The 13,298-nt window shown below is 63.1% G+C and overlaps 1 protein-coding gene across 7 annotated transcripts in view; it reads right to left on the bottom strand.

Moving 5' to 3' along the window:
* Positions 1-13,298, bottom strand: part of MCF2L (MCF.2 cell line derived transforming sequence like) — a gene marked incomplete at its 5' end in the record, with an annotated part of 121,080 nt that overhangs the window by 54,827 nt on the left and 52,955 nt on the right. The window contains one exon of one of the 7 annotated variants that reach the window (XM_082602412.1): positions 6,095-6,424. The exons of the other annotated variants lie outside the window; for them this stretch is intronic. Within the exon in view, the coding sequence (XP_082458538.1) occupies positions 6,095-6,167 (73 nt within the window). Of the gene's footprint in view, positions 1-6,094; positions 6,425-13,298 lie in introns of those variants that run through there. 7 annotated transcript variants of the gene reach the window in all.

Below are 13,298 nucleotides of genomic sequence, written 5' to 3'. Positions count from 1 at the left end.
ATAGCATACTTGGGGACAGGCCACCCTCGCTGGTCCTTATGAAAACAAAAATAAAGCCTTAAATGAAATTCCCACACAAGTACCCACTGAGTCAATGACACAGATTAAAGTTAAAACAAAACACCGAGGTCTCAATCAAGAAAGCAAGTGTGTCTCAAACATCTCACTGTGACCAGTGGACATAAGAGAAAGTATAGGAGAAAAGTAAGAATTTCTTAAACTTGTAGGCTGTCTGGGCAACTGGATTACTTTTAAATAGGTTCACGCAGAAAATCTTTAATCCACAGGAGAAATAGCAGTTGCGGTATAACCATTACTAAGTACGTTTAATGTACTGACACATTTAATTGTCACAACAAACCAAGAGGTGGGGACATGATTATCCCATTTTTTTTGGATGAGCAAACTAAGGCACAGAGAGGCTGAGTGACTTGCCCGAGGCCACACAGCAGTGATGGGGCGACCACAGGTGCAGCAGAGCAAAAAAGGGCAGGGCAGGGCTGCCCTCAGCCTGTGACGGCATCAGGGTGGGTGATTCTGGGGCTGGGGTTAGACAGTGGAAATGCTGGCGGCGGGGTGGGGGGGCGCATGTCGAACTTGGTGGGAGGCTTGGCTCTGCAGAGCCGCGGAGAAGAGCTTCAAGTAACTGCAAACCAGGGGAAGCTGGGCCCCTCCCGGGCTCAGAGGGGTTACAGCAAACGGTAAGGCCCTCCCCTGCATGTGATCTGGGGAGTCCCTGACCCTGCAGCAATGATCCAAGAAATGACACTGCAATTAGCTGAGACACTTTTAATAATCTCGTGAGTTTGTATTTCCTCCTTAGAGTCTAAGGAGAATTCTTCCTTCCTTCCTTCCTCCCTCCCTCCCTCCCTTCCTTCATTTTTGGTTGTGTTGGGTCTTCGTTGCTGCGCACGGGCTTTCTCTAGTTGCGGCGAGCGGGGCTACTCTTCATTGCAGTGCGCGGGCTTCTCATTGAGGTGGCTTCTCTTGTTGCGGAGCACAGGCTCTAGGCGTGTGGGCTTCAGTAGTTGTGGCGCACGGGCTTAGTTGCTCCACAGCGTGTGGGATCTCCCCGGACCAAGGCTCAAACCCGTGTCCCCTGCGTTGGCAGGTGGATCTTAACCGCTGCGCCCCCAGGGAAGCCCCTAAGGAGAATTCTGATCCGAAATCTGGTAAGATCTGAAGCTGTGGGCGGAGAAAATGACCTTGCCCTTGGTGAACGGGCAGACGCGCACCTGCAGCCACCTGTGAGCGTGGACTGTCCGCTGTCCCCAAGGTTCACACAGACATGCCATCTGCAGAGCTGCTCTGGCCTCTGGGCCACCTCCTGGTCCAGAGGCTGTGTTTTATTTTGCAGAATCACCACCTGTTATGTGCAGGGATCCTGGTCTCCTGGGCAGTGGACCAGTGCTCCTGAGACAGGTGGGAGCTGTGTGACCTTGGGCGTGTTACCTAACCTCTCTGAATTGGTCTCCTTGTCTGTAAATCAGGATAATCGCAGCATCTAGCTCTGGGGAGGCTTGTGCACATGTGCAGCATGGCGTCTGGCATGTGGTAGGTGTTTAATCGCTGCTAGTGTGCGAGCTGGCACCTGGCCACAATGCATCTTGGGGAGGTCAGGCCAGGAAAGGGCCACATCCACCCCTCAGCCTCTCCCGTTTCTTCTGGCTGTGCTGCCGTTACCGAGAGCAGGGACGTGCCCACGGGGAAAGGCGGGTTCTGGGTGGGATGGTCCCACCCTGGCTTTCCCTGCTCCCATACCTGCTTGGAGGCACAGCTCCGCCTAGGACCTCCACCCGGCCTGACCGTCCTGCGTCTCTCAGCTCAGCTGGGGCCACTCCAGCTCCTGATCCCAGAGCGCTGGCACCCCCGCTGCGTGCGCCTCATCTGCGCGGCGGCTCACGTGTCTCCAGAGCAGGCCCCCCGCCCCCAGAGCTCCCGAGATGACCGGAGTGTCCCCGTCTCTGCCGCCCGACCCACAGACACCGCCGAGCGCTTGAAACGTGGCTGATGCGGTGGAGCGGCTGCGGTCGTTCATTTTATCCCGTTTTAACGGGTTTGACCATAAACAGCCACATGCGGCCGGTGGCCGCAGAGCTGGATGGAAGGCTCGAGCATCTGGACGTCAAGAGCAGAGGGAGGCGGGGCCCGCCCTGCCCAGCAGAGAGGACCAAGCTGCGGGGCGGGGGGAGGGGGAGGTGCCGCCTCACTCACTCAGCTCCCCCCGGGTCGCGGAGCTGGGGTCTGGCCGCGTGCTTGGACGGCTGGGTTCACCCTGGGTTGAGGGTGGGCACCGGGCTGGGGCCTGGGATGTCCGCTTGGACCAAGGGGCCTTGGGCCCCGCAGAGGACCGAGAAGAGACCCCCTTGCCATGGGCGAGGGCCTCCTTTGCACCCACACCGTGGAGCTCCAAGTGGGGCGGGCTGCCCCTGCAAGGCCTCCCTGGAGAAGGGCCCTGATTAACTAGAATCAGACCTGCAGGACGGGGGCGTGGGGGGTGGGGGGGGAAAAATGGAAGCCCAGCAGGAGGCCTCGTGGCCACATCGCAGGCAGATTAATTTACTACACGTCACTCTGCGCAGTGACTCTGAGTGCCAAGAGCAGGCTGGAGGCATGAGGGTGGTTCACACACCCAGCAGGGAGCCAGGGGGCAGGTGGGCCAGGTGAGAGGTCGGGGAGGACTAGGGTGGCCTGGGGGCCTGGGCTGGAGCCTCCGAGCTCGGGCATCGGGTGTGGGCTGGCACGGAACAGAATCTCCGTGGATCTTTTATTATCAACAACGCTCATCCTAGTGGCCCCCCTCCCCTCACAGCACCGGCAAACCCTGCCAGGGTCCAGCTCCCGAGCCTGGCCAGCCCACCAGGCAGGTCGTCACACACGATGGCCCAAGGTTACGATGACGCAGTGAGCAGAACTGCTGACACCCACCAGCTCCCCATGGCGCCTGGGAGCCCCCAGAGCCCGGCCAAGCTGGAAAGGGGCGGGGGATCTGCAGGCACGGGCCCAGACGGTGGGCGTCCCTCTCCTGGGCCTCACGGCTCCTCCCCCGGCTAAAAAGTCCACCCCTGCCCAGGGCCTGAGGGTCAGTCCTTTCTGAACCTTCCTCCTTCTCCTGGGCGTCCTGAGCCCGAGGGCACCTGCCTGATGAGTTAATGTTGGCACTTAAACACGCATCCAGCGGCCCACGTCCCCGCGAAAGAGCGGGTCCGAGAGGAGAACAGCGGCCCCCGCCCGGCAGGCCCCCAGCTTCCGTCTGAACTGTGCTGGAAGTCCCTCGGGCTCCTGCCTGCTCCAAAAGCAGCGACCCTTGGCGCCCACTTAGGTGGAACCCGCCCTTGTGATGTGTTTGCCTCTCATCCCGGCCGGGCGGGGCCTCCACAGGGATCAGGGACACGGTCCAGATGGGATTCCAGGCCCTGGAGATGACCGAGATGGGGGCTGCGGCTGGGTTCACGCTGGCCCGGCCTCCCCGCAGGACGCGCCGAGCAGAGGCCGCAGGCGGTGCCTCGAGGGCCTGCGGAGGATGTGGCGCCTTCCCGGGGGCAGACGGCCAGCAGCTCACACACCCTTCAAGCCACACCACCACCACGCCCTCTTCGGACGTGGGCACTTCGGGGTTCAGTGAAAGCCAGCAGGTCCGAGCAGTGTGCCGGCAGCAAGGCCTCACCCTCACTCGGCTTTGGGTCGAGCCTCCCGCCACGCTGGGCCCCCGGCAGCTTGTCGGACACGTCTCACAAACACACCACAGATACACACACGTGTGAGCCCTCTGCTGTTTGGAAATGAAGGAGATGGGTGACAGCTCTTTTCTAAAACAACCACGCGTCAACAGTAAAAAGCAGCGCGTCCAACAAAGCTCAGGGATGTCCACCTACTTCTGCCCCTCCTCGCTCTGAAGGCAGAAGGCGGGGCTGGGAGCAGCACCCCCGGGGACCTGTCCATATCTGCCCTCGAAAAGTAGCTCACAGAACGGGCCGCGTGGGAGGCCAGTGCGGCCCTGACACCCACACCACGCTCCTGCGAGGGCCCCAGAAGCTCCCCAAACCCTCCCCTCGATGGTGGACACACTCATCAAGTCCCACTTCCTAAGTGTCCACAGCTCGATATATCTAAGACCAAACAAGGAACTGCATTAACCTTCTCAAAACACACCCCTCCCACAAAAAAACAGAAACTACGATGCACAGGGCAGAGGAGGCTGGGGCCTTGGGTGACAGGGACAGGGGCGCATGTCACCCTGAGCCTCACCCAGGCGGTCCCTGATGACGGGGTCCCTGATCGCCAGACGGGGCGGCACAGAGCAGAGCGGGGCTTGGGCCCTCCACGGACGCTGCCCCGCTGGAGCTTGACCGCGGAGCCCCGGACACACATAGGAGACGGGGGAGAGACAGAGGTAGAGAGACAGAGACAGAGAGACAGACACAGAGAGACAGAGGGACTGCGGGGGAGAGAGAGAGAGAGAGAGGGAGAGACACAGACAATGACACACACAGACACAGCGAGACAGACGAGACAGACCCAGTGAGAGAGACAGGGAGACAGGGAGGGGAGGGGGTGGAGGAGGGGCCGTGGAGAGGGAGCTGGGGGTTTGGCAGTGGCAGGTCGTGCACACCCGGCGACCTCACTGGTGTCACAAGGGACAGGACGGGAGACCCTGGCCCTGGTCTGGGAGCGTGGCTCAGCCCTGCCGTCCTGCTCCGCGGGCTCCGCTGCCCCGGACGCGGTGACAGAGCTGTGGTCTCGCCACGTGACTCTCGTCCATTCCATCTGCCCAGGGCCCAGCTGCCGGCTCGGCCGCTGCCAACCGCTCCCCACCCCCACCCCCCATCCTGTGCAGCCTGAGCAGAAGTGAGGAAGGAGGTGCAGCGACCTGTCTGCAAATAGCAGGCGCTCATGAAAGTCAGCATCCGGTTACAGAGCCAGGTACGGGCCACCTGGGGAGTGTTCCCCGGCAACACCAAGGGAGAGGTCCCATCACATGTGCCAACAACTCTAGGAAACTGCATAAACGCTTCCTTCTGTAGGAAACCAGTGGATGGTTTCCAGAGACTGGGGGAGAAGCCCTGCGCCCCTCAGGCACCCCAAATTGCCTCAGGACATTCACTCAAGAGCCCGTTTATCTTACAAACAAAGCACGTGCTAGAAAAACACCTAGAATTTTTGAGGGAACGTGATAAGAATCAGAGCCGGAGTGTAGCTTGGAAACAAAGGGACGTCTTTGATGACCACGCAGGTCCACGCAGGAGGGAAGACTCCAGCATTGGGTAGGGAACGCACCGCCCACTGGCGAGCCTCTAAGCTCTAAGCCCCAGGAAGCGTTCCTTTCAGGATCCCAGCCTTGTCACCATGCTGCCACCTCAGGCGTGAATCACACGCTCTCACCCCGTGTACTAGCTTGTGTTCCAACCTGGCCACCCAGGCGGTCACCGTCCTGAGCCTTGTCCATCAGGAAACTCACTGATTCCCTCGTCTCACCTACCGGTCAGCTTGTCATAAAACCGGAAACTTCACGCACTGAAGGCTAGGGTGTGGCTGATTCATTAAAATTTACAAAAGACTATTTAACGCATTGTTGGTCAATCCTTAGCAGAAGCACCCACAGCAAAATGAAATCACGACAAACTACTTCCAAGCGAGCACCTTCCGTCCCTAGAAACGAGCCCAGGAAACTGGGCGCCCTCCCGGGCCCAGCTCTTTGTTCTCGGTCACCACGGGTGTGACCCTCCCCCAGCCAGGCAGGTACAGGAGCGCGAGCTGCAGCCCGCCCCGCGGTGCTCCCCCCGCCGGTCCAGCCCTGGTCCCGCTGAGTGGGGAACCCCCACCGGCGCCCCCCAGCATCAGCAGGTCTCTGCAGCCGGAACAAAGGAGCTTCCAGGCGGAGCGGCGACTGTGGCCCGGTACCCGGCAGGCGCTGCCCGAGGATGAGGATGGGGGGGAGGGACGCGCGGCACGCCCACCCAGGAGGCTGCCTTCCGCGCCCGCCACCCGGCCCGGACCCCGCGGACAAGTCCTGAGTCCGGCGTGGGCAACGCGCCAGGCCCCCGGGGCCCCGCCCCCTCGCGCACGGTCCCCACGGCGCCCACCGGCCGCGCACCTGTGCGGGTCTTCAGGAGCAGCCACAGCGCGGACAGGTCCCGCGACAGCAGGGAGAGGAGGCTTAAGGTCATGCTGTCGCCCGCCCGCAGCGTCAGGAGGTGGCGACCGGCCGCCCGGAACGCCCGTGCTGGGCGCACAAAGGGACGTGGTCGGGCTCCATGTTCGCGCCGCCCGCCCGGAGCGCGAGGACCCGGGCTTTACCCCCGGGGCCTCGGGTTTGCCGTCCCCGAGCCCGGGCCCTGCGGCCGGCCCCCTTGCTCTGCCCGCCGCCGGTTAACCGTGCGGCCAGGCGGTGGCAGGGTTCGCGCAGCGCCGGCTCCCTCCCCGTCGCCCGTCCAGACCCTCCCTGCGGGGCCCCGCGCCCAGCGGCTCCCTAAGCCGGGCAGGCGGGAGGCAGGATGGCGGGGGTTGGGGGCGCAGGGCCCGGCCAGGACCTCCCAGGGGCAACCCCCCAGGTCCTCGGCAGCCAGACCTCAGAACACCACTGCCAGGGGCTGGGGGGCGGGGTGGTGGTGGCTGAGAACAAGGAAAATGGGACGGGGGGGGGGGGCGCCGTCGCAGCTCGTTAAAACGTAGGGTTTGGTTCTGCAGCTGGCGCTCCCGGGGGAGGGGGAGGCCAGGCCGCCCCCCAAGGACCAGATCTCCAGCAGGGGCTGAGCCCAGCCTGGAGCCGACCCTCCGGCTGGACCAGGGCTGCCGTGGCTGTGCATGCACATGGCAGCGAGGGCCCCGTCCTCTCCGTCGTGGGAGTGAGGCAGATGTGCTCTCCCGCAGCCTGGGCCCTGGGCCGCTCACCCCAGAGGAGGATGTGGAGTCCAGCTGCTCACGCCACTGGGGGCACCGGTCACGGCACAGCCAACACGCGCCCCGTCTACACTCCCGTCGTGCATCACGTGGTCCTGGGTCTGACCTGGCCTTTGCTGGAGGGTTCCCAGGTCTTCCTTGTAACAGCTCCTCTGTGGCCTCCCGCTGGCGCTGGCACACGAGTCCCGCGAGCACAGCTCTCACACCCTCCGCCCAGGGGCTGGGACCACGGACGTTCCTGCAGATCGGGGTGCAGCTCCCAGCGTGGTGGGCAAGGCCCTCTGTAGCCAGGCTGGCCCAGCTCCTCCTTGGGCAGCCCTCGCCCATGTCCCTGACACGCGGCCTGTGGCTCACACCTCAGGCGGGTCCTTGCCCCGAGCACGGCCTCCAGAATCACGCTCAGGGTGGCTGGCCTCTGACCCCCTCGGAGACGCAGAGACCACAACAGCCCCCTCCTGCCCCAGGGACGCCTCGGGCATCCAGCATGGTGGTGGACACCTGCCGAGTGAGTGACTGACAGCCTGAGAGGTGACCGTTCTGAGAAAGGAGTCTTCAGGCCCGACATGCTTTTACTAGGAGGTTGTGGCGCACGCCCGGGGTACGTCCAGCCTCGCCGGCTCCCACTGTCCTTTCTTCCCGACCGACCGAGTCAAGGTCGAAGGCCCGACCTCCAGGCCACTGCCTCAGGCAGGTCGCCACACTCCTCAGCCAGCTGCTGGGCCACGCGCTCTGGGCTCACGGGCTCAGCTGCGGGCGCCCTTCTCCAGCCCCAACGCTTCCTCTCCAGGCTGTGCTTGAACGTGAGATGCGTGCCCGGCCCACTGCTGAGTTGCGTGGCCTCCGAGGTGAGGTCCGAGGCCCACAGGTCTGGAGGGTGGAGTACTAATGCCCGCCCTGTGCTTGTGCAGAGCCAGCCAGAAGGCACCATGCTTCAGCGTGCACAAAACAAGCACGCACTCTCCTTTAAAACCGGTCCGCTCCGGATGCCGACTCGGAGTTTAAAAACAGAGCTACTGGTTTGTAGGTTTCCCCTCCAAAGACATGTGATCTGTTCATCCAGGAAACGTGCGGCCGCGGCCATTGAGGCGTGGGGTCAGGCGGGAGGGGTCAGAGGCCAGGGTCTGCTGTCCCCCCGGGGGCCACGGTCAGGGGAGCATCAGGACAAACCCCACACGGTTAGTCAGCTCCTGGTCTCTCTACCCCAAAGACCAGAGAGCCGAGAGGCTCTGGCACCACTGACACGTCGGCACGCCGCCAGCCCTGTTCCCGCGTCCACGGTGCTCGGGTGCCCATGCCTGCGCCTCAGCTTGTGTCTGCCGCCGCCCCCAAGGGCCGAGCCCCCACTACGCCTCCAGCAGCCCAGGGCAGGTGCGTGACGAAAGGAACGTGATCTCGGGCGGGGGAGGAGTGAGGAGGAGGCCGCTCCCTCTGCAGTCACCTCCCCCCACTGGCTCTCCGCAGCCCCAGAGGCCCTCGGGGTGGCGTCCGGGCCACAGGTCCATGCTCGCATGGCTCTGCTCGGCCTCGGGCCTCTGCGTCAGTCCCTGTGTGCCCACCCGCTCCCCACGTGGCCCTTGACCACAGGCTCCACCACAGACCTGGAAGCCGCCGGGGTTTTCCTCTCGCTGTGCTGACGGCTCTAGGACCATCGTCTTGGCCCCTGGTTTTCACGTCCACCCAACGCTGTGCTCTCAAGAGTGGGCCATGCACGGCGTGAGGAAGGGCGTGCGGGCCAGCTGGGGCCAAAGGGCACGCAGACATTTCTCGCAGTCTCTGGGGATGGCTCAGTAGCTGATGCCCCGCAGAGCCTCAAGGACAGGCCCTGGGCCAGGGATGACAAGTCACACTGGGGGACAGCTGAGCCGGAGCCCAGAGTCACACACGGATGCCACTGACATGCGGCTCTCGGGCTGGCGGGTGTGTCCATCTGGGGGTGGGGGGGCTCGTGACCTCAGCCCCGATCAGCTGACACTGGTTACTTCTGCAGAGTTGGCTGCATCCCAGGCCTGTGAGCTCACTCAGGACCTGGCCCCAGGGCCGGCCGCTGGGCCAGGAGGGTGTTTGCTTAAGATGTAAACGCTCTCCCAGGTGCAGGGTTTGGTGAGTTTGCGGATATTCAAACCTTTTCAACCTACAAAGAAGGCAATTTTATGCGGCTCCGCCCAGCAGTACAGGCAGGCGACCAGCGCAAGATGGGGAAAGAACCAGCGGCAGGAGAGGGTGCAGAGAATCCGGGGAAGGAGGCCTGACGGTCGGACAGGAACTGGAGGCCAGAGGCTGCCGACCACGGGCCCCAGGCGGACGCCCTAAGCGAAAGGCAGCGGGCAGGGGCAGGGCCTCTGTTCCCCAGAGAAACCCGCTGCGAAGGGTGGTCCAGCTTCCCCTGTGACCCTACAGGGGCTCCCTTAGCTGGAAGGACACGCAGGCACGGAATTCAACGTGAACAGGGCATATTTGAGCTAACGCAGCGTTCTGGGTCATGTGCGCATATTTAGCACATGGTACAGGCGGCGGCGTCATGCTCTGAGCACACAGGGTGCACCTCGGCTGCACCCCGACCTCCTGCCTAGCTGGTCCTGTAAATAGTTACAGACGCTTGGTATTAATTTTTCCTTTGTGCAGGGATGCAACAGGGACAATCTCCTCGTGGGCAAGACTGCGCGCCCTGGACTGCGCAGAAATCAGGACCAAGCCGCCACCCTCTCCAGCCACACCCACTGGTGATAATGTGGGAGGGACCATCCCTCACTCACAGGCGCGCCCTTGTTTGCCGAGGCCACCCTTGCCACCTGGTCCTGTTTCATTGTCATGGCAACCTGTGAGGCAGGTGTCCCTGATCAGCAAAGCCTCAGGCAGCAGGGAAATTGGACACAGCGGCTACTCAGTCCTCTCCAGGCTCCCAGGCCCAGTTGGCCCCTGTCCCCTCCACGTCCCCTCCCTGACCTCACTGTCCCCCTCCCTGACCTCACTGTCCCCCTCCCTGTCCCCCTCTCGTGTCCTCACTGTCCCCCTCCCTGTCCCCCTCTCGTGTCCTCACTGTCCCCCTCCCTGTCCCCCTCTTGTGTCCTCACTGTCCCCCTCCCTGTCCCCCTCCCTGACCTCACTGTCCCCCTCCCTGACCTCGCTGTCCCCCTCGCTGTCCCTCTCCCTGTCCCCCTCTCGTGTCCTCGCTGTCCCCCTCCCTGACCCCCTCCCTGACCTCCCTGTCCCCCTCCCTGTCCCCCTCTTGTGTCCTCACTGTTCCCCTCCCTGACCTCACTGTCCCCCTCACTGTCCCCCTCTCGTGTCCTCACTGTCCTTCTAAGGCCCCGTGATCCTTGCAGCCCGGGTCCTTCCCACCCTCAGCTGCTGCTCCTTAGATTAAGGTGCTCCCGGGGCTCCGCCCTGTTTCTTGTCTCCCGCAGCCCCGTCCACCCGGCTCTCCTAAGCTGAATGCATCATCCCTGCCCCCAAGGTCATCCACAGTCACAGGATAAGCAGCAGCCTTCTTGGAGCGACGGGCAGGCCCCGAGCAGCTGGCCTGAGCGGCGGTCCTCGCGGCCGGCCATCCGCACCCCCCGGCTTCCGCACGGGCTCCAGCCGTGGCTGCAGCAGTGAGAACGTAGGAAGGTGTGCAGGGACCCCGCCCCAGGACACGTGCCACCATGTGTGCGGGACCCGCAAGGAGGGTGGGTGGCCGCCGGGCAGAGGGCTCGCAGGCAGCTCGTCCCCAGGCAACCTCCGTGGTCCACGCATCCAGCTAGCGAGTCTGCAGCTGGCGCCCTCCAGCCTTAAACCAGCACTCCCGGAAGACGACCACCCCCACCCATACCCCGGTCCCACGTCCTGGCTCAGGGTCTAACGGGGGTCTAGCCCTGGCCCCAGGCTCCAGGCACGCAGCTCCTTCCCCGATTCCTTTACCCGCCCCTGAGGCCTTCCGGTGATTCTGCCTTTGTCTGGCGGCTGGACTAGTCTCCTGGGAAGGCGGGTGGAGACTGCCCACCCTCCACGGGCACCCCACGCTGGTCCTCAGCACTGTCCACGTGCACCGGACCCTCGGAAGGGCTGTCTATTCTTCATCCTCAACCCAAGATGACTTACGCCCTCCCAGCCCCGAGTTCACGGCAAGCCCGAGAGGAAGGGGACGTGGGCTCGCGGTCCGGCAGCAGACTCACGGGAGGGCGCCACGCGGCTGTGCTCAGAGTCTCCCGGCCCCTTTGGGGAAGGGAGCGCGCCTGTCGCTGTTGCAGCTGGGACCACTCGGCTGACGGCCACCCCTCCGTGCCCTGGGCCTCCCCTGCGGCCAGGATCTCCAGACCAGGCGCCCTGCCGGCTCTGAGCACGCACACCTCCGACCCGCGCTTCTTGCCATGGGGGGATCAAGGCTGGCGGGGACACGCACCTGGATGCGGCTCTGTCTGTCTGACCTTTGCCTGTGGGGTTCAAGTGCCAAGGGCACCGGGGGCTCTGACCACCTTTCGTGGGCGGCCCGAGATGGGACATGTAAGATCACGGCCGAACGTATCCCCGCGGCATCAAAGGCGATCCATCCGCCCCCAGCCCGGCTGCGGCAGAGCCAGGCCGCTTCTCTGTCTCTCTGGCTTCCCTTCCATCTGACTACAACCCGATTCTGGTGCCCAGTCACCCTCCAGGACAGCATACACCGGACGCGCGTCCCACAGGGCCCCGGCCCGGCCTCCCCACCCGCCCAGCTCTATGCCACGCCCCCCCTGCTCACCACTCGATGCTGCGTTTTACTGCATGTCTGCATCCCGTGTTCTGGCACGTATGCTTTCCTTTCCCAATCACAGCAGGGATGAGCCCTGACGTTTTAGGACTGCCCACAGCGGGACCAGAGAGGGCTGTGGGAAGTGCTTAGTCCTCACTTTTATTCTGGCTTGTGTGCTTCACACTGCACAGTGACCGTGCATGGGGGTCATACTGGGGGTGCCCTGAAGTCTCTCGTGATGACTACAGGAACCGAGGACTGAAAGACGGACAGAAGTGAGGCCAGCGGAAGCCAGCGACACCCAACCACTCGGGTGGAAGGCAGCATGAGGGGCTCAGGACCCCCTCCCGCGGGCCGCAGAGCAGATGTGCCACCCGCAGGGCTGTGAGCAGGGCTGGGCGGCCCCCGCCCACCTCCATGAGCTAAACAGGAAGACTCTCCTGCCCCGTTGGAAAAAAGACACAAGAGCTGCAGATACTATCGCCTGCCTTCCGGGTGGGGCTGGGACGAGTGTTCATCTGCACCCATCACTCCCCACCCTCCAGGGCAGCGGGAACAATGTTCCATTTGTTCTACACAAGCTGCGACCTGGACAGAAGGACCGGGTGGGGGCCAGGCCCCGCCTGCTAGATCTACAATGTCTGTCACAAGCCCAGTAACTGCGGCGGCTGTGAGGAGCAGACGCAGGGCAGAGAGCAAACACAGCTGGGCCTGAGGCTAATACAGGGCCACTGCGTGAGGGCGAGGCTGTGTCCGTCCACTGGACACCCGTGGGTCCACAACACCCGTGGCTCCGGGACACCCTGGGGGCTCAGCCAGTGGACGGCAGGTGTCCTGGGCTCGGAGGGACGCCTGACTTACTGGGCCCTTCCTGTCCCCAGAGGAAAGGCAGCAGCATTCTCTCCCGCACCTGGAAAGCACAAAGGGGCTTTTGTTGTGGGATTTAGGACTGCGTGGAGAGGTGACACAGGCTTTTCTGGGCTGGACCACGGTGGTCTCGGGAATTCTGGATTCTCAATCCGACCGCCTAGCTGGTCTCAGTTTCCTTAAGGGAGAGGTCGGGACAAGGTGACCCACCCTCCGGGGCTCACAATCCCCTCCGTTCACAGGGTGGCAGGACCCTGGCCATAGGGCACAGAGGAAGGCGGCCCTCATCCGGGATGTGGGGTGCAGGCCAGCCTGAGCCAGTGCTGCGTGTGCCTGAAGGGCTGAAAGTTTCGAGGGGGTGGCAGCTCAGATCCCAGGCAGGAGGCTCGCGAACGAGAGCCCAGAAGTGAAAACAGCACGTGGGCGGTGCTGCCGGGCAGGGTGCTTAGGAGAACCGAGGGGGCACCAGATGGGGACACCCACGGGCCCACCAGATCCACATCTGGGGAAGATGGTCCCAAGAGTGGGGACAACGGATGGAGGAGACAGATGGGGCAACAGGAAGATCCCTCAGGAGGGGCAGATGTCATGACTCGTTTAAAGCTGTTTCCAAAACAAGCTTCCCGTCGCAGGAGACTTGGGAAATCGTGGCACAGATGCCGTCGGGTTGGCTCACAACTCTGCCGCCATGCAGGGCAGCGGGAGGGCCTTGGTCCTGGGGTGGCCACTGAGGGCACTTTAGAAAACTGTTTTTTTATTTTTAAAACCTACCTCAAGAAACAAGAAAAATCTCAACTAAACAATCTAACTTTACACATAAAGC

Source organism: Mesoplodon mirus (assembly GCF_964341445.2).
Source record: "Mesoplodon mirus genome assembly, chromosome: 17".
NCBI lineage: Eukaryota > Metazoa > Chordata > Mammalia > Artiodactyla > Ziphiidae > Mesoplodon > Mesoplodon mirus.
Note: the sequence above shows the minus strand (reverse complement) of the source record. Positions and strands in the feature narration are given on the sequence as shown.